This window comes from Pinus tabuliformis, chromosome 2_1, assembly GCF_031772625.1.
Source record: "Pinus tabuliformis cultivar Carrire ecotype Pingquan chromosome 2_1, CPIR1, whole genome shotgun sequence".
In the NCBI taxonomy this organism is placed as follows: domain Eukaryota; kingdom Viridiplantae; phylum Streptophyta; class Pinopsida; order Pinales; family Pinaceae; genus Pinus; species Pinus tabuliformis.
This window is the reverse complement of record NC_142299.1, coordinates 227,705,125-227,726,408: the sequence shown is the minus strand read 5'-3', so window position 1 is coordinate 227,726,408 and position 21,284 is coordinate 227,705,125. Positions and strand designations below refer to the sequence as shown.

At 41.1% G+C, this 21,284-nt stretch overlaps 1 protein-coding gene across 1 annotated transcript in view; it reads left to right on the top strand.

The window, feature by feature from the left end:
• Window positions 1-21,284, top strand: part of LOC149199557 (OVARIAN TUMOR DOMAIN-containing deubiquitinating enzyme 12-like) — a 230,341-nt gene that overhangs the window by 174,872 nt on the left and 34,185 nt on the right. Inside the window, exon 8 of the mRNA XM_089399405.1 lies at window positions 11,024-11,108. Within this exon, the coding sequence (XP_089255531.1) occupies window positions 11,024-11,108 (85 nt within the window). The remainder of the gene's footprint in view (window positions 1-11,023; window positions 11,109-21,284) is intronic.

Below are 21,284 nucleotides of genomic sequence, written 5' to 3'. Positions count from 1 at the left end.
TGTTATGCATGCAACACTTCTCTCTAGTGTTGTTGCTCCAACAACTTCAAAAAAAAAAAATCCAACCTGAAACAGTATGATGCATCTGTCATCAAAGTCACGGGCTGCTATTGCCTCTGTCAACTGAAAACTTTGCGCTTCTGCTGACTTTGCCTTTCTGCACTATTGTCAATCCTTCTCTGCACTCTTCAGTATCTGACTACTCTAGCCTCTGTCACTTTGATCTTTGACTGCATCAATCCCATCGATTCCTCCTGCTACTATGTACTTTGGGCTCCCGTAGCAAGCTACGATCCATGAGATAAAACCTCTCAATGGACCCTGCCCAATTTCAGCCTTCTTGGGATTATCACTTCACATCGCCCCACCTCACACCTGGAGGTATGGCTGCATGTGATCCCTCTGCCCACTTGGATTGAAATTCCCCCCTAATGGAGGTATCTGCATGAGTGGATCTCTTCACTCGGTCTCCTCTCTGCTTCTCTAATTGTGGCTCCTCCACAATTGTTTGAGACTTCTTCTGGGGTTGCATGTTGAGAGGTAATTTATTCTCCCTCTCAACCACCAAGTCTCTAACATTTGCCTTGCTCTTCAAGGCTTTGCATGCATCTTGAACCTCAAGAGCATACAGGTTCTTAACTCGTGAACCGATTTGTTTCACCTGTCTCGTGGTGATGTGTCTAAGAAAAACCTTTCCCTTACTAAAGACAACATCGTAGCCTTTTTCCTCCAACATTGCGACTGATACCAAGTTCTTCTTCAGTCCAGGCACATATTTCACATCTGTCAAGGTGATAGGAGCTCCATGCTCCCTATGAAAAGCAACCGTGCCCACTCCTGAAACACTATACCTTTCGTCGTCACCCATCTCTATGCGCATCTTGACATCTTTCTCCTCCAAGGTACTGAATAACTTTTTATCACCAGTCATGTGGAATGAGGCTCCATTGTCAAGATACCAAACACAACCCATCATCGATGACACCATGCATGCGATGAGGGTAAAGTCCATTTCGAACTGAGAGGCAAATGCCTCACCTTCCGATCCTTTTGAGGATCCCTTCTTGGACTTCTTTGATGGGAATTTAGTCGCATAATGTCCCATGTCGTGACAATTAAAGCATCTCACTTTAGACATGTCACCCTTCTTCCCTCCATGAGAAGAATTCGATTTGGAATGGGAAGCCTTCCCCTTCCCTTTCCTTGCCTTACTTGCTAAGTGTTAATTTTAGGTATGTTCCATGCTTAGAGCAATTTATTTCAATTTTCACAGTTAGCACAATATCTTTTCTAGATTAGCAATCACATCAGCATTAAAGTAAACTGCAGATAGAACATAAACATAAATTGTAGAAGACAAGCCAAGACAAGAGGACACAATATGTGGCGCTAGCTAGGGACAAACCCTAATGTGGGGAAACCCTTGATCAATTCTTCCTATATGTTCTTCAATAGTTCGGCAGAGAGAGAGAGAGAGAGAGAGATAGTACGTTTACAATGGAAGTCAACACTTTGGCTTATCTAGATAAGAGCATAGATCATCTCTAAGAAGATGATACATGAGATCAGTTGAAGACATGTTGCTTCAACTGATTCTCCAAGGTGACTCCTTCACCTATCGCTGTGCTGCATTTCGTCATCATGTTGCACCTCACTGTGCTGCACCATGCTGTGCCCATCATCACTATGCTGCATCTCATCATGCTTCATTAATCATGACTGTACCCATCATTGTACTGCATTATGTGCCATTGTTACACCATGTTTCCATACTGACCTATGTGCTGGCTGCATCTTGCTTGCTTGTTGTCCCTAGCTTGCTTGTTGTCCTTTGCATGCTTGCTGTTGTATGCTAGCTGCCCTTGCATGCTAGCTGTAACATTGCATGCTTGGTGTATTTGCTGCTAAGTACCATACAACTGTCCCAATGTTAGTTAGTTGTCCCTTGCATGATACTCTCCTTTGGAGACAAATGCTCAGGCTGTTCCGGCAGTTTCGGCAGTTTCGATTGTTCCCGGCAGTTTCGGTGGTTCCGGCAATTCCGGCTACTCCCGGCAGTTCCCGACAGTTCCAGTAGTTCCAACAATTTTGGCTATTCCCGGTAGTTCTGGCAGTTCTAGCTTTTCACAATAGTTCCCGGCAGTTCCGCCTTTTCTCGACAATTCTGGAAGTTTCGGCTTTTCCCGGCAATTCCGATAGTTTTGGCTTTTCTCGGCAGTTTCGGCAATTCACGGTAGTTTCGGCAATTCCCGGTAGTTTCGACAGTTCCAGCAATTTTGGCTATGCCCGACAGTTCCGGCTTCTGCCTTCTACATTAGGGCAACGTTATCCCTTAGGATCTCTCCTCCTACTAAAACCCAAAGACAAGTAGAGAGGAAGAGATCCCAAGTGTGTTGAAATGACTTGAAGGCCACCTCTATTTATACTAAAACGTTGAGCACAAGTGGGGTTTATTTGGTTGCTGGCTGACCTTGATGAATTGTCCCATAACACAAATAAATTAATATCTCCATGAATACTTATCGGAATCAGATGATCTTTAGATCAATGCTACACCTCTCGATGAGAGGGATCCAAGAAAAATATCGGCTTCCATTAATAAGATGACCCACATGGAGTTTGACCCTAGTTGCCAATTTTAACACTCCCTCTCAACTAGGGAGAACTCCATCCGCTGATCCATATGTCCGATTGTACTATCTTTGCCATCAGTGCCTTGCACTGCTGAGCTTTGCCTTGCTTTGCTCTGCTCTGCTGAACCATGGAGAAGAAGAATTGATCGAAAATGTCTCATACCATTCTCTACTGACCCGAAGTCAGTTTTATTGATCCTAGATCAATATCACAATAGAGTGTCTCAAACCACTCATACTGATCCCATATCAGTTTCATTGATCCTAGATCAATGGAGGACATCCTAGAATAGGGAGTACGGTAGATACATTGATGCGTCCATCAATAGTACTACTATGGTCCCTAACCCCATTTCCCTGCTCATTGATCAGATGAGAGGTACTTCCCATGAGTCCCAGACTGCATGGGTAGGATGCCTCGACAAGAGAACTAATCATCCTATCCTCAGGAGAATGAATTATCTTGCCCCACAGTCGCCATGGGAGAACAAATCATCCCGGCCCACAGGAGAAGTAATCATCCTGTTCCACAGTTGCCACAGGAGAACTAATCATCTTGGCCCACAAGAGAACTAATCATCTTGTTCCACAGTGTCCACGGGAGAACTAATCATCCCGGCCCACAGGAGAACTAATCATCCTGTTCCACAGTTTCCACGGGAGAACTAATCATCTCGGCCCACAGGAGAACTAATCATCCTGTTCTGCAGTTGCCACGGGAGAACTAATCATCCCGTCCCATAGGAGAACTAATCATCCTGTTCCACAGTTGCGACGGGAGAACTAATCATCCCGGCCCACAGGAGAACTAATCATCCTGTTCCACAGTCGCCACAGGGTATCACAAGGGAAGGTTGAACTTGTCATCTTGTACATAGCACACCACCAGGGGAGGGTGAGTCGCCCTGTGGTTGTATGTTGCTCCAGTAAGCACCCCAAGCCCCCCAGATCTTCCAGAGCTCAATGCATGCAACATGCAGGACCCTTATAAGAAGGCCTCTCAACGACTCCAAGTCGTTCAGGAAAGTCATAGATTTGACCTTTCCCCGGGGCTTTATCAAAATGTCTGTGACCTATACATCAGTCTTAATGCGATGGAGCCTCCTCGCTCATCGACTTACGATATCCCAGATAAGGCAGTATCTTATGTCTATCTGCTGGAGCAATCATTGAATACGGGATTCCTCAATAATCGAATCCCCCCTCTGGTTGTCACAGAGAATCACAGTGGTATTCATCATGTGTACAAACAACTCACTTAAGAGCTTCTGTAACCATGCAGCTTCACGTGAAATCATACTCGTAGCTATGTATTCGGTCTCGACGGCACTTATAGCAACCGACTTCTGCTTCTTGCTCATCCATGATATCGAAGCTGAATCCAAAGAGAACCAGCACTGGGAAGTGCTCTCATGATCCTCCACACTGCCTGCCCAGTCAGCATTCAAATAATCATGCATTTTCATATTTTTGGCAGTGTATCTCAATCCATGAGGGATTGTGCCCCGAAGATATCTCAGAAGATTCTTGGCACCAATCCAGTGAGGCTCAACCAAATATGAGCTCACCATGCTAATTGCAAAACATATATCCGGACAGAAGTTCACCAAGAACATCAACACGAATGAGTGTATGAAACTCAGAGGCATTTCCCAAATCTGGTCCTACCATATAACTTATGAAAGTTAAGATCCTCGAGGTAGTCATAGGCTTGCAGTTTATTAGTCCACATTCAGAATCCAACTCCCTCTTACTTCTGCAAATGAGAGGGTCTGCACCTGTCAAAAATAGGTCGTCCTCATAAGGTGCTGGTATGAGAGGTCTATCATCCACAACCTTCAAACAATGGTTTGGATCGGCTTCACTCTTAGTGAATCTCAGCTTCATCTGACAGCTATCAATCCTCTCATACTACGCCCGGGGAGTTTTGCTTCAAGCCATAGAAGGCTTTCTTCCACCTGTATACGTGAGATTCCTGATCATCAATCTCAAACCCGTCGGGTTGTTCCAAACCCATGGACTTGCTACATGAGGGGAACGGTTCCCTTGTAAGATTTTCTTTTGGTACATCGCAGACATGTACTATCATGCTCTTTTTCAATTTAGGCATCCCTGTCACCATCTAACTTACAGACCTCCGGTGCTATGTGTCAATGGACATGGTCCCTAGTGGACTCCTGCAACTTGATACAACCCTGAACTAAAAAACATCTTTGAAAATTCTATTTTCAAACACGTACCTTTCCATCAATGAGTGCCACCTCATAACCTTTGACTTCCATTACCGAAATGGACACTAGGTTCTTCTTGCGATCAAGTACATAAAAGAGATTCTGTAAATGAATCGAGTTATCCTCATTCAATTGAGGGGTAACATTCCCTACAACCTTTCCGGGATAGGTGGCATCGGCTCCAAATATAATCCCACAATTGTTTCCATCTCTACCAAATTAGAGAGTGCACCCTTCTATTCGATGAAGTGCCTTGAAGCAAAACAATCAATAAGTCAGATTCCCAAAGAATCTGAAGGAGAGAGCCAATACAAGATAACACTTCTTTATCTTATCAAAAACAACATTTGATTCTTCATACCTGGGGTTCCTTGCTTTCTTTGAAGAGTCGGCCATTTCCTTGATGACCTGCATTACCTATTATTCCTTTGGACATTGAAGATGACCCTGGAATGATTGTTATCTTCATCAAGGGATGTGTCTCTGCCATTCGGACATTCCTTCACATAATCGCCGAACTTATTGCAACCAAGGCATCTGCCTTTCCTTCCACCCTTAGATCCAGACTTCCCAATGAAGTGATCTTTAGGTAGGCCATCAGAAACTTCTGCTGCACTATTCTGATAATATTCTCTACTTTGACTTCACCCTCGGTGAATTTGAAGAGGGATGAGGAATCCACTGATCCTTTTGTCCTTTCCCAACCGTCTTCGGTGATTGCTCTTTCACTCTTGCTTGGGCATTGTCTTCACATCAACTCTGATACCATGTTAATTTTAGGTATGTTCTATGCTTAGAGCAATTTATTTCAATTTTCACAGTTAGCTCAATATCTTTTCCAGATTAGCAATCACATCAGCATTAAAGTAAACTGCAGACAGAACATAAACATAAATCGCAGAAGACAAGCCAAGAAAAGAGGACACAAGATGTGGCGCTAGCCAGGGACAAACCCCAATGTGGGGAAACCCTTGATCAATTCTTCTTATATGTTCTTCAATAGTTCAGTAGAAAGAGAGAGAGATAGTACGTTTACAATGGAAGTCAACACTTTGACTTATCTAGATAAGAGCATAGATCATCTCTAAGAAGATGATACATGAGATCAGTTGAAGACATGTTGCTTCAATTGATTCTCCAAGTTGACTCTTTCACCTATCGTTGTGCTGCATTTTGTCATCATGCTGCACCTCACCGTGCTGCACCATGCTGCACCCATCATCACTATGCTGCATCTCATCATGCTTCATTAATCATGACTGTACCCATCATTGTACTGCATTATGTGCCATTGTTGCACCATGTTGCCATACTGACCTATGTGCTGGCTGCATCTTGCTTGCTTGTTGTCGCTAGCATACTTGCTGCTGTATGCTAGCTGTCCCTTGCATGCTTGCTATTGTATGCTAGATGTCCCTTGCATGCTAGTTATAACATTGCATGCTTGGTTTATTTGCTGCTAAGTACCATACAACTGTTCCAATGTTAGTTAGTTGTCCCTTGCATGCTGCTCTCCTTCGGAGACAGATGCTCAGGCTGTTCCAGCAGTTTCAGCAATTCCGACTGTTCTCGTCAGTTCCGGTAGTTCTGGCAATTCTGGCTATTCCCGATAGTTCTGGCAGTTCCGACTTTTCCCGACAGTGCCAACAGTTCTCGATAGTTCCGGCTTCTGCCCTCTGCGTCAGCTTTCCACGCTGTTCCGACAGTTCCGGCTGTCCCTGGTAGTTTTGGCTATTCCCAGTAGTTTCGGCAGTTCCGGCTTTTCCTGGTAGTTTCCGATAGTTCCGACAGTTTCGACTTTTCCTGACAGTTCCAGCTTTTCCCGGCAGTTCCGACAGTTCCGACTTTTCCTAGTAGTTTCGGTAGTTCCCGGTAGTTCCGGAAATTTCGGCTATTCTCGGCAGTTTCAACTTTTGCCCTCTAGATTAGGGCAGCGTTATCCCTTAGGATCTCTCCTCCTACTAAAACCCAAAGACAAGTAGAGAGGAAGAGATCCCAAGTGTGTTGAAATGACTTGAAGGCCACCTCTATTTATACTAAAACGTTGAGCACAAGTGGTGTTTATTTGGTTGCTGGCCGACCTTGATGAATTGTCCCATAACACTAATAAATTCATATCTCCATGAATACTTATTGGAATCGGATGATCTAATGATCAATCCTACGCCTCTCGATGAGGAGGATCCAAGAAAAATATCAGCTTCCATTAATAAGATGACCCACATGGAGTTTGGCCCTAGTTGCCAATTTTAACACTAAGGCCAGATTTTCTTCATCATCATCCTTGGATGGAGAACCATCTTGTGTGCTCCTCTTGATCTCCTCCTGCATTAGATCCGACCACAGTCGTTCCCAATCCGACAGTTTCTCCCTTCTATTCATAGAGTCCTGGTAGCTATTCCAGCTCTTTGGAAAGCCAAGGAGAGTGAGGCTCACCATATCATCATCGGCAGTAGTTATTCCCACACTGCCAAGCTCATCTCTGTAGGTGGTGAGCTTGTTCAGATATGTGGAAATAGTATCGCTCTTCTCCATCTTGATACTTCGAAGCTTATCCTTGAGTGCCAATTTCCTCTGGTCGCTACTGTTCTGGTAGAGGTCCTTCAATGTCTTCCACATTGAAAATGGAGTATCCTTCCCATGAAGACTCGAGACAATATGGTCTCGAACTCCCTCAAGGATGATCCATCTCGCCTTCGCCACACACTTCTTCCACTTAGCCAACTCTTGTGCATTAGTTGAAGCTGGCTTTGGGATTTCTTGATCAATGAAATCCTTCAAGCCATTGTCTTCTAATACAGCATTCATTCTATCTTTCCATGCTATGTAATTCGAGCTACCTTCCAAGGCATACTCGAGTCTCAAGCCATAGAATGCCATTGGCCAACCGAAGTATGATATGAATTCGATTTCAACCTGCAACCCTGAACTTCAAACTTCGATTTCTCTTCTCCGTATACTGTTCATAGCTCTGATACCATGTAGAAATTTCCCTACAGATCTATCTCTCTACTACCATGTAGAAAATCTGTATGTAGGTTAACCCGATAATGCAATATAAATCAACACAGAATACTATAACCTACTTCTACTATCAAAGTTTTGCGGAAGGTAAAGATTGAGCTGAACACATATAACCAGAAGAAGAAGAATCAACACAATACACATGAAAATACTTTGGGGAAAGTCTCAGCTAAAATCCCCACAATTTGTATTATCATACAAGGTGGAAATACATAGGAATTATACAAAGCCTTAGCTCTCACAACTAGCCAGCTCTCAGTACAATCCTCACAGATGCTCACAGGCAATCAAAGCTTCTCACAAGCCTTCCTCTCTGCCCTCCAAGCTCCTATTTCCTTGACAGATGTGAAGTATGTGCTTGGACTGAAGAAGAACTTGATATCGGTCGCGATGTTGGATGACAAAGGCTACAATGTTGTCTTTAGTAAGGGAAAGGTTTTCCTTAGACTCATCATCACGAGACAGGTGAAACAGATTGGTTCACGAGTTAAGAACCTGTATGCTCTTGAGGTTCAAGATGCATGCCAAGCCTTGAGGAGCAAGGCAAATGTTAGAGACTTGGTGGTTGAGAGGGAGAGTAAATTACCTCTCCACATGCAACCCCAGAAGAAGTCTTAGACAATTGTGGAGGAGCCACAATTGGAGAAGCAGAGAGGAGACTGAGTGAAGAGATCCACTCATGCAGATATCTCCATTAGGGGGGAATTTCGGTCCAAGTGGGCAGAGGGATCACATGCAGCCATACCTCCAGGTGTGAGGTGGGGCGATGTGAAGTGGTAGTCCCAAGAAGGCTGAAATTGGGTAGGGTCCATTGAGAGGTTTTATCGCATGGATCGTACCTTGCTATGGGAGCCCAAAGTACATAGCAGGAGGAATCGGTGGGATTGATGCAGTCAGAGATCAAAGTGATAGAGGCTAGAGGAGTAAGATACTGAAGAGCATAGAGAAGGATTGACAATAGTGCAAAAATGCAGAGTCAGTAGAAGCACAAAGTTTTCAGTTGTTAGAGGCAATAGCAGTCCAAGACTGATGACAGATGCATCATACTATTTCAGGTTGGATGTTTTTTTGTTTTTGTTTCTGAAGTTGTTGGAGCAACAACACTAGGGAGAAGTGTTGCATGCATAACATTCCAAAGGTTCACGATCGTGATCGAGTTGAATTCCTTTCTTGTTGAGAGGGAGTGTTGAAAATAGCAACAAGAAATGATAAAAATAGAATCCAGAAATTCAAATTTTAAAATTGTCCTTGAATTAAAATCGAATTTAGTCTCACCAACTACTTGGAAATAATTAATTAATTCATTATGGATTAATTAGTTGGAGAAATTCAAGTTAGAAGTCTTTCTAAAGTCATGTGAGTGTTATCCCTTAAATTAAGGAGATTATCCCTTAATTAAGGAGATAAGGTTGAGTTATACCTGAGTTGTAATTAGTTAACTAAGTTTACTGTGTTAAGTCTAGTTAAATTAGTTCCAAACTGTTTGAGGAACTAATTGTGAGTTATCAGTCAGTGGATCCATGCATGCACTCAACTAGTGTACTCCAGATAACTGAAGATTCCCTTATTAGTAACTCATGCATGTCTATTTTGAGAAAGGCCCAGTTGAGATTAAAGTCAAGGACAATGTATTATTAGTTGCATGTTTTCTCCTATAAAGAAAACTTATGCATGCAGAAGGAAATACTTCCTTGAGGATTGCGCAGTTCTGACAGTGTGTTAGAGCACTGTGTGAGATTGGTTTTCCCTTGCTAAGGAGAATCATCCACTAGGAACAACGCAAGGAAATAGGAGCTTGGAGGGCAGAGAGGAAGGCTTGTGAGAAGCTTTGATTGCCTGTGAGCATCTGTAAGGATTGTACTGAGAGCTGGCTAGCTGTGAGAGCTAAGGCTTTGTATAATTCCTATGTATTCCCACCTTGTATGATAATACAGATAGTGGGGTTTTTAGCTGAGGCTTTCCCCGAAGTATTTTCATGTGTTTTGTGTTGATTCTTCTTCTTCTGGTTATATGTGTTCAGTTCGATCTTTAAGCTTCCGCAAAAATTTTGATAGTAGAAGTAGGTTATATTATTCTGCTTTGATTTATATTGCATTATCGGGTTAACCTACATACAGATTTTCTACATGGTAGTAGAGAGATAGATCTGTAGGGAAATTTCTACAATTTTTTTCTAAACCTTGACCTTGGTGAGCCAAGATTTTCAAGGACCATGCGAATGATCATTAGTAGATTGAATTCCATGCCTTAAGCATGTAACACGGAGAATCAATTGTAGTGGTAGTTTTCAGAAAGTTTTACCATTAAGATGTCAGACACTTCAATTTAATTTTCTCTAGTGTCCTTCAAAACCACAACATTGGTAAAAGAATGGCTAAAATAGGGTAGACAAACTTCAATGTCATTCTAAAATGTTCATTTAAACTTGTAAAAACTGGGGAGCTAACTCACAGAAGTTCATAGCAAGTTTTCAGAAGTGCAGCAACAACAATGAACTAGGGACCTGTGGTAGTGGCGACTATTAACATCAAAATAAATAGAGGAATTGCAGCCAATATAGACATACACAATTTAAACAAAAGCTCAAGGAATGATGGAAATCCTCCTTCGAAAGATTAATTTTGTCTACGACAGGAGATAAAATATACAATCAAGAGTTGACCACATATTATGAACTGATATTTTCTAGGCTGCATGGTTCTCTGCAGATATAGTTTTTACAACTCTGTTTGTTTACAGTGGTTCTTTAGGTAACCTATCTTTCTATTCTGTTTGCATTTCGTTTCTGGCCCATTATTTCATGTATCAGGCTGTGATTCAAGTAGTTTTCAATCTTGTTTCCATATTTTTCTTTTTAATGACTTTTAATGTTTCTATATCACTTATCTCCGATAAGGTTGTTATTAGTTATCTGATATATTCTTGTACTTTTATGGCATTAATGCCACAATATATGGAGTTACTATAAACTATAGAAACATTTTTAACAATCAATTGCTGGTATTTATATTCATGACATGCACAAATTTTCCTTTATAAATGATTCCCAGTCTTTAATACAGAGTGCTGTTGTTGGTTACGAGGTTTTGAATGCTTAAACGACTGATATGGTGGTTCCTTCTCTTGTGTGTGCAGTTCAGCGCTAAAATATGTTTGCTTACATCATTCAGGGACACTTGCTTTATTGAGATCATGCCAAGACAGCAGAGTCCACAGAGAGGTTCCAGTTCTAAAAGGCCTTTGAATTTATTAATATCAGCGTTTAAGCAGACTGATTTATTGTTACAATTACAATTTTTTTCAATGAGCATTGTCCGGTGTACTAATTAGGTTACCTGAATCCTCAATTAGGTTATTGTGTTAGTAAAAACATTTCCAATGATGTTTGAAAGGAAATATTCACTGGTATACATAGAGCTTTAAACTTGAACATGTATGTAGTGTATTTTTATCTCGAAAAGTATGTTTTATATTTACAAAAATCTGAACAAAGGAAAGAAGGGTATGTCCAATGGAGATCATATCCTCTTTCTTAGACCAATTAGTGCTGCAATAAAATCAGAATACTAAGATGGAATTAAATATCATGCATCTTTTATGAAAAGAGATTATTTAACCAGGAGCTTATGGTGATCCTCATCCTGCCATAGAGAACAAAAGGAAGACACAGAACCCACCTCATGAGCAAAAACAGCCTTGCACCTAATTTACAAAGAAAAAAAAGGCAGAAACCCTTAGGCAGTGCCAAATTGGTGCAAATGCAGGAGAAACCTCAAACCTGTGAGTGGCAATCACCAATTATTGCAAGCCTCTAGCAAGTCCTGTCTTGAACCAACCCTAATCGTTGATCCTCAAGAAACCTCCAACACTACTTGACAAACTAACACTCTCAAAAGATGTGCTTAACAGTCTCTGAGCATTGGCAAACAAGGAAAAGGCCATTAGAAAGCCCACTTTTGGCTAGCTTGGCCTTTGACGAAACCCCTTGGTGTATTGCCAACCATGAAAATCCCCTCAGCTTGTAGGAAAGCCGAATCGACCATACTTTGTGAAGAGTAATAAATTGATCTATCCTCCAAGTCTCTAGAGAGCCATTGAACATTAAGGACTGGGGATAGCAGCTGTCTCTGATGAAGCACGGAGTACAGAATGTGAATCACACTGCATAAGCGAATAGCCAAAGCACCACTATCAATCCCTCCAAAAAAGTCTTGACATCCCAATGTTCATTTTAAATAACTTAGTTTTTGATATAAGTTCTTGCAACTCCAGGATGAAGAAACGATTAGGAGCAAGGAGGCCATATTCCTTAACAAGGGCATACCACTTGTTGTAAGCTGTGGGATTACAGATTATAGGTTACCAGTAGCGGAGTCACACAGCCATAATATACAAGTATTACACAAAAAATACACAAGCATGCCTACATAGAAGGATGAAGAGAAAAGTAGTAGTGGAACCAGCAAGAATTTGTCTTTGTTATATCTAATCAATAGCAATTTTTTACATTGTGGATGCATACATTTGCATCAGTGGAAGGTAGCTGCGACTATCTTTAGCTACCTTGGTTGGTCAGCCTGACCTAGTGGTCGATCAACCTAATTGTTTGATCAACTGAACTTCACAGTCAATTGACTCTTTTACAATTGATCAACTCACCAGCCTAGTAACATCCCCCCCCACCGTCAAAGCCTTCTTTGTCTTGAATAAGGGAGAGTTTGGAAAACATACAAAATTTCAAAATTATATCCAAAAATTACAGCAAATACACTTAGGGTTTCTCTATCTGAATGCTACTGCTCATTGACACACTGGGGCTAAAAAAAATTAAACCAAGGTCTTAGATGGGATGGTGGCAGTGCATGCTGTGAGGGTGGTTCCTTAGTGACTTATGCACAAGTGTTGTAAATATGCAGTGCGTGTTCTGCTGTGATAGTCTTGTCAAAATCCCATCAAAAGCAAATTCACAAAATATGGGTTCTTTGTCAAAGTTGTGGCAAGTTCACCCTTGGTAAAGTTGGAAGTGCTACCATAGACAGCAGAAAGCCATTATGAAATTGATACATATGATTCTTCTGAATGTACTTGGTGAATTCCCCCTATTACCACTCTTGCCACTTGCCCTCAAGAGCTCGTGGGAGATGGGAATCATTATTTTGTCCTTCGATGTCTTTTTGTACCACAATGCTTTGTACTTTCGTCATATCGTGTGGCATTAGAGTGAAGCCATCTCTCCATTTGCCATCGCTGATGGTCCATTTCTTGAAGTTGAACTAGCACTTCTATCAGTCGATCTCTTCAATTCTTGCTTGTCGATTGTTGTTCATGTGGGCCTCCAACTCCAACATCAATTGTTTGTCGAACCTTTTATTGGTTCGGGGTTTGATCACTCTGGACTTTGGTGCCTTTAAAGGTGGCGTTGCCCCTCTCATCTTATGTTAATATTTAGGGCTAGGTTGTTCTCTGCTGTAGATAATTGTGATTTTAAAATTTTCAACATTTTCATATAACATTCACCCCATAACATCATTTCTTCATTAGCAATTATGTAGAGAGAACAATAACATCAACAATGCAGTGGAACAATAAAGAACAATAAAAGAAAAGCATGCGCAATAGAGACACCAGGATTTAGGTAAGAGACTAGGGAAAAACCTCACAAGGGGCAAAACCCAACCAAATTCTTCTTCTTAGATATTCATCAATTGTTCAACTGTGATTCAAAGTACAATAAGAATGAGATACAACAATCACATCAGGCCTCCTAGAGCCAACCCAAGCCAGTTCACAACTTTGTTTGTAAACTGAATAATTTGACCTTCGATAATCAAACAAGTCCAAGAGAGCTGCTATCATATCACTGTCTCAAGTACCATCATCCATGTTGCTGCAACAAGTGTCATCAATATCAAGAGTCTTCACTATCAAGGAACATCATCACTGTCAAGTGTCATCATTACTATCATGTATCATAAGAGCAAGGTCATTGTCATCATAAGACCATGGTCACTGTCATCAGATATCTTACTGTAATCATATATCATAACAGCAAAAGGTCACTGTCATATAACCAGGTCACTTCCATACAAGATCACTGGCATGTCACTCATCAGGGTCACTGTCATGAATCAAAGTCATTACCATACATATATATCACTGCCATTTATCAAAGTCACTGCCATACATATAGATCACTGTCATGTATTAAATTCACTGCCATAAGTTTACTTTCATATTAGGGTCACTGTAATATTAAGGTTATTGTCATGTCTAGATTATATCAAAGGATGCTACCATTTACATATGTATCAAGGTCTTTGCCATAGAAACAAATTACTGTTATCACTGTTGTCAAGATTACTGCCATACATTATTGTCATGAGGACTATTGTACATTACCGTGTCATATCATAGATCACTGCCACAAGTCTCCAAATCACTATCATAGATTACTTCAGAAATACAATGTGAATCATAGATATATAATTGTGAACCACATAGATAAGAAGGCGAACCACTGTATTATGTGAGTCATAGTGATACCAAATGCGAGATACAAAATCATAGCGAGCCACCACAAAGAATTCTCATTGTGATAGCGAGCCACTGTGAATGCTAGCGAGTCATTGTGAAATAGATATGATCCATTGATACGAGCCAGAGGTGAAAATATGATCCATAGAAAGCGAGCTACATTTTGAACCACAGAATATAACCAACCACTGACCCCATCCCAACACTGATTTTAACCATAATGTTTATCAGCAATCAAATGACCCCATCCCAACATGAATTTAACCATAATGTTTTGGATGATTTGCATAATGGTGCACTCTAGGATGTAGCAAAATGAGAGAGTTGAGGCCATAGTTTGGAAAGAGGAGGATTTTGTGACTCTATAGGGAGGATGGAACTTTGGAGAACAACTCAAAGATTAAGGAGTTATTTGGTTTACATTTTAGGGGCATATTTTGTTCCTATTAACATTTAGGCTCAATTGTGCTAGACAATTGAGCCTATTATCAAGTGATTCTTAGGAATGCTAGTTTGATTGATTATGATCAGTTGAATTCTATGCTTTCCAAGGAGGAACTCTTTTTAGTGCTATCTTGTTAAAATTGCCAACTAGGGCCAAATTCCACTTTGGACAGCTCATTTGATGGAGATGATGATTGCATTGAATTCCTCTTTTCGAAAGGACCAAAATTGATTTAAAGATCATCAAATTTGGACAAGCAGAAATGTGTTTTTGAATGTATGCCAACACGTGTAAATTGTCAAGGTTGGCCACATCATCATGTAGGCTCATGAAGCCCAAGAGACATGTCACTTCACCTTCAATAACTTGTATAAATCTAAGTGACCTCTCACCTCATTTGGCATCATCGTCACTCACACATTCTTCTCTTTCTTTCTCCCATTGGTTCTTACAACTATTGGGCATACTCTTTATCTCACATGTGCGGCAGGGAGGACGAATATCAAACATAATTACAGGGCCAAAAATTTCAGTCTTTCTTGTAGTTTGACCAGTGCTGACTTTGACTTTCTAGGCAGAATTTCAGTTCGATCTTTTGGGCAGTTTCTGTTTGGGCAGGTCGTACTCTTTGGCACAGAAACCGAGGTATTATGAGCTCTTTGACTGTAGAGATAAATTGCAGGTTGACCGCAGACTTCAGGGCAGAGTTTGACCAAGTTTGATCGCTGACTTTGGGACTGTTTTAGGCTGACTTTGACCTCCTGTTTAGGCCAAGCTTGACTGGTTATGACCAAGCTGCTTTGAGGACATTTTGATGCTACTTTGACAAGTGTTGAGTTTATGGTTAGGGCTGAATTTGACTGTAGTTGACTAGATTTGATAGGGCTGTTTTGAATTTGATTTGGCAAGTCAACTTTGACTTTTTGTACTCTCTGCTGAACATTTCATATAATAATAAGAAGAATGGATCGAATGGTTTTCCCCAATGTTGCACGAAGCGGGAGCGGAAGCGGAAGCGCAGAAGCGTCATTTTCCAAAAATCTAGGAAGCGAAGCGTCCGCGGAAGCGTCTGCTATATATATATATATATTTTTATATTTTTTTGCATTTATACTCAAAACAAACATCCCAAATACCAAATTAATTGTAGAAGACATGAAAACATGCATATTTTTGCATAAATCAAGATAGATATGGCATCCATGATTCCATTGTAGTTACTAGTATGTACAACAATCATCTATATTCTAGCTATTACAAACATACATCAAATTTTTAAGCATATTATAAAACATAAAACATTTAAGCATATTATAAAACATAAAACATAGAGCATATTATGATTTATCTAGCAAGTGAGCAACTGTCAACATTTGTCATGTCCAAAATTCAAATAATAATGTTTACAAAATATGTCACTTGGTCACCGCCAAGCCAAAAAGGTTCAAAATTCAAATTCACAAGTCTACAAGTCTAATGAGTAATCTATGACAAAATGTAGTAGATTGTGAATATATCTACTAATCTCTCCTCCTTCCACCACGAATAGAACGTGGTGGCGGGCCTCCACGTGGTGGCTATGAAGAAGATGGTGCCTGTGTAAGTCGTGGCACTGAAACTGATGAAGAAGAACCCCCTGCTGTTGGTGTTGAACCATGGAACCTAGGAACCAAGGGACCAGATGGGGGTGGGGGTGGTGGCATATCAACACGGTCATCATCATCCTAGAATCGCTCAAAAAATTCATGCAAAAAAAAAACACTAGTTAACAAAAAAATTAAAAACATGAATTAGAGAAATGATTTATAAGGGAAAATTGGAAAATTCATACCACAATGGACATACCTGGATAAGAGCATCCTCTAATTGCTCTAGTCGCAACACTCCATCCTCCAAATTGGGCTCCTCTGGATTCTTGTCCCAATTCAACAAGTCTTTATTAGACTTTGCATCTTCACAGTAATGGGACAACAATCGCAAGTTGTAATGAACATAAACCAAGCTCTCTGCCCGGTCTAAACTCAACCTGTTCCTTTTAACACTGTGGATGAAAGAATAAGAGCTCCAACACCTCTCTGCAGAAGAAGTGTTTACCACCTGTGATAGCACCCGCAATGCCAAACTCTGTAGAAGTGGAGTACCCCCTCCATGCATGTTCCACCACTCAAGAGCAGAAAAAGTCTCTCGATCTTTAATTGCATGCATGCTCCCAAATGGACCAGTGTTGAGCGTATAGTTGCTCACCTGTCTCCGTACCAATGCAGCGTCCTCCTCATCAGGGATTAATTTACTCAATGCAGCCATATATTTTTGGTGAACCTCTTGATCTTGGTGTGGTTTTCTCCTGCTTCCCCCCCAGGTGCTGGTGTTGAAAGCCATGATGGATGATAGTATTTAGGTGTCAAAACATATGCTAATGCATGCAATGGAATATTTAGCATTTCCCATCGGTTTTGCACCTCTACACGAATATAATTGTACAAGGTGGTATCTCTAGGCTCAACAATGTCTTTAATCTGCCCCAACATGCTATCCATTTGCTCATACACCTCCCCAATTACTGGTTGATCTGAATCTGCAAACTTGATCATGTAATAAATTGGTTTGGTGAATTGCAAAACATATTTAACCTGTGACCAAAAGTAACTGTCAAGAACAGTGTCCTTGACTGCATTAGCACCATTTGTGTCAGTGTTAATTTCATCCCATGTTTCAGCACACACCAGATTAGTTAAAGCTTGTCTCACCTTCACTAGCCGCCTAAAGGTGAGGTAATAACTAGCAAATCTTGTCTTTGCAATTTTAAGCAATTGCAACTTGGAGTAAGTGCCATAGAAGTAGTTTACCCTTGTATGCCCTGTGATGAATTTAATGAGCTGCTTCCCTTTCCTGTAAACCTCAGCAATCCACCCACATTCTTTGTGTTTCACAATATCATGCATCAAAAGGTTCAATGTGTGAACCAGGCACCCAGACCAAAAGATGTGTGGATGAGTACGCTCAATAATTTTTCCTGCTGCCTTACAATTTGCTGCATTATCTGTGATCACTTGAACCACATTATTCGGATCAACATCTTTGATTGATTTCAATAGGAGATCTGCAATGTTTTGTGCAGATGCAGTGATGGAGGAGGAGTCATGACATGCAATAAATACTGCACCACTAGAAGAAACACCAAGAACATTTATCAAATGTTGGTTTCTAATATTTGTCCACCCATCTGATACAATGGATACCCCAGAATCTACCCACTCATTTGTAAAACGTGTCAAAGCTCTTTGAACCTTAGCTTTTTCTCTTTCTAATAACACTGTTCTAGCTTTCTCATAGTTGGGGGCCTTGTATCCTTTTGGGGCTTCATTGATGGCCTTTACCATTTCATGCCAATAGGGAGAGCGAAGCACATTGAATGGTACACCGCAAGCACAAAGAAAACGGACTATCTTTCCATCCACATCATCCCTCCCAGCAACATTAAGGAAATCCCTTATTGTTCTTCTACCTCCAGAGCTTGCAGAAGTACCATGAGGAGATGAGCAACTACCAAATTTAGAGGTTGCACTTGATTCAGAATGAGTTTTTTGTTTCTTGTTTTTTTGTTGTGCAACCATTTCTATTTGGATGTATTTTCTTCTTTCTTCAGTTGAAATGTTTGGGCAAATTTGTACCCCCACAGAACCCTTTTTTTCATCACTGTCCAGCACCCCACAAAGATGCCTCCTCAGACGGGTATATGAACCACAATATGGTTTTCCTCCATGACAACCTTGAGGGCACACAAATTTGTAAGATCCACCACCCTTTCCCCCATCAAGTTTGGTCACATAGTTCCACAAGGGTGTTGATGTAGCTTTCCCATCTTGTGTTTCAGTGTCCCCTTCAAGTTCATCCCCTTCCTCTTCAAACCCTTCCTCCTCATCATACATTGGGTCACTACTATTAGGACCATCACCAATGTCCTCTTCTGTTTCTTCCCTTCTATTCCTCACCCTTGCCATCATTAAAACCAAGAGTGGAATGATACATAGAAGCCAAAAGAACACCATCTTGGAATATGGATATAGGTGGTGGACAACGGCAACCTGTAAATAAAGGAGCAAGTAGAAACAATGGGAAAGAGTAGGAGAGGGAGGAGAAAAATACAATTTTTTTTTCAAAAAAACAAGGGAGTTTGGGGTTTGAACTTACCTCTTTAGCTCTTGTAGATGAAGTCCTCCAAGCTCTTGCTCCAAGCTCCTCCTCCTTCTCCTAGCTCCTCCTTCTTCACTCCTCCAAGCTCTCCTCTCTTCTCCTCTCCTTTCCTCTCTTCTCTTCTCCTCTCCTCTCTTCTCTTCTCCAACTCTCATAAACTCAAAGTGAGAAAATGAGGAATGAATGGGGGCTTTATTCTTTTCATTCCTCACCTTAACCTCACCCTAACCTCACCCTAACCCACCCCCTTAAGGTTGAGTTAACTTAACTTTAAAAAAAAATTAAAAAAAAATTTGTTTTTCTCCCTTGGGCGCGCCCCTTTCCGCCGAAGCGTACGGAAGCGTGCGTGAAGCGCACGCTTCCTGCTCCGAAGCGCCACGCTTCGGCGGCCCGAAGCGCCGTACGAAGCGCGCTTCGGAAATTCCAGGAAGCGCAAAAAAATTTACGAATCGCGCTTCCGAATTTCCGAAGCGCGCTTCGGAAGGCGCTTCGTACGACGCTTCCGTATGGGGCGCGCTTCGGAGCTTCGGAGCGGGGGGGGGGGGGGGGGGCGCTTCGTGCAACGCTGGTTTTCCCCATCTTGGGGTTTTTCCCTGGCATTCGCCAAATCTGGTGTTCTCTTGTCTTGGCTTGTCTTCTGCATTTTGTTATTTCATGTTCTATCTACAGTTACTGTCAATGTGATTAATGGTTAATGTGATTGCTATTGGAAACTAAATTGGAAATTGTCATTGGGATGCTAAAGGACATTGAAGTAATTGTGTTAAGCATAGAACATACCATTGTTAACTAAAATTAACATGGTATCAAAGCATAGGTGAAGACAAACCCCAAGAAAGAGAGAGAAAAACAATCACGAAGGGAGATTTGTTAGTCAAGATTATTGGACTAGCCTCAATGGCTACAACATCTTATATCAAATCTGAGGATAAGCTCAAGGACAAATCTAACTATCATGCATGGGAGATGACGTTGGACTTGACTTTGGAAGAGCATGATGCGATGGACTATGTGCAAAGAAGAGTGATGGAGCCTCCTTCAAATGCAACTGCTACTTCAAAGGTGAAGTATAAGAAAGGTGAGGTCAAAGCTAAAAGACTTAACATAGACTCCATTCAAAAGCATTTGGTTGCCTATATTTCTGATTTGGGAACATCTAAGGAGATGTATGATAAGCTGGTTGGGATGGTCAAAGTGAACAACGCAAATCAAATCCGCTTGAAGGACATCAATATAGATAAAGGGGAGTCTATCCAATCCTACTTTCTGAGAATAACACAAATCAAGAATGACCTATTATCTATTGGAGAAGTTATTGTTGATAAAGAGATCACTCTCATTGCACTTGGAGGCCTTTCAAGAGCACGGGATGTGTTTAACACCGCCATTCTCAACAATGATAGGATACCTAGTTTTGATGACAAATGGAAATGAACCTACTGCTTTCTCTGCTCATGCAAAGAGGAAAAACAATGTTGGTCCAAGGATTCAAAGAAGGAAGAACAAGAAGGTGCTACAATTGTAACAGGTTCGACGACTATGCTAGAGATTGTCCTCGCAAGAAGAATTCTTCAAGGGATGATGACAACAACAACAACAATTTCAAAGGCAATGACAATCAAAGGAACAACATGTTCAACAACAAAGGAAAGAAGAATGCTACCATTGCTCGATATGGAAATGGTCGACATGCCAAGAGGACAAGAAATTCCAGGTATGAGGAAAGTAATATTGTAGAAAAAAAAATTGAATTTGATCTTATTTCCGCTCTATCCACTGCCTCTCCTTTGGATATCTTGGATCATTGATTGATTGATAGTGGAGCCTCAAGGCACTTCACTGGGTACAATGAGGCCCTCTCCAATTTGGTTGAAAAGAAGACTAATTTCGAGATCATACTTGGTGATAATACTACCTACCCCGTGAAAGGGATAGGTACTGTCACTCTTTACTTGAATCAAGGTCAAACCATTCATCTACAAGAAGTGTTGTATGTGCTTGATTTGAAGAACCTGGTGTCTATTTCTGCAATGGAAGATAAAGGCTTCAAGGTAGCATTCATTGATGGAAAGGTACACATTTGGCAAATAAACCCTAAAGATGCATTCACACTTGGATTTAGGATTGATGGTCTCTTTCAAGTTGGAGGAAGTCCTTTTGGAGCCTTGAATTGCAATACTTCTCTTCAATCTGAATTATGGCACCAAAGATTTGCCCACCTTC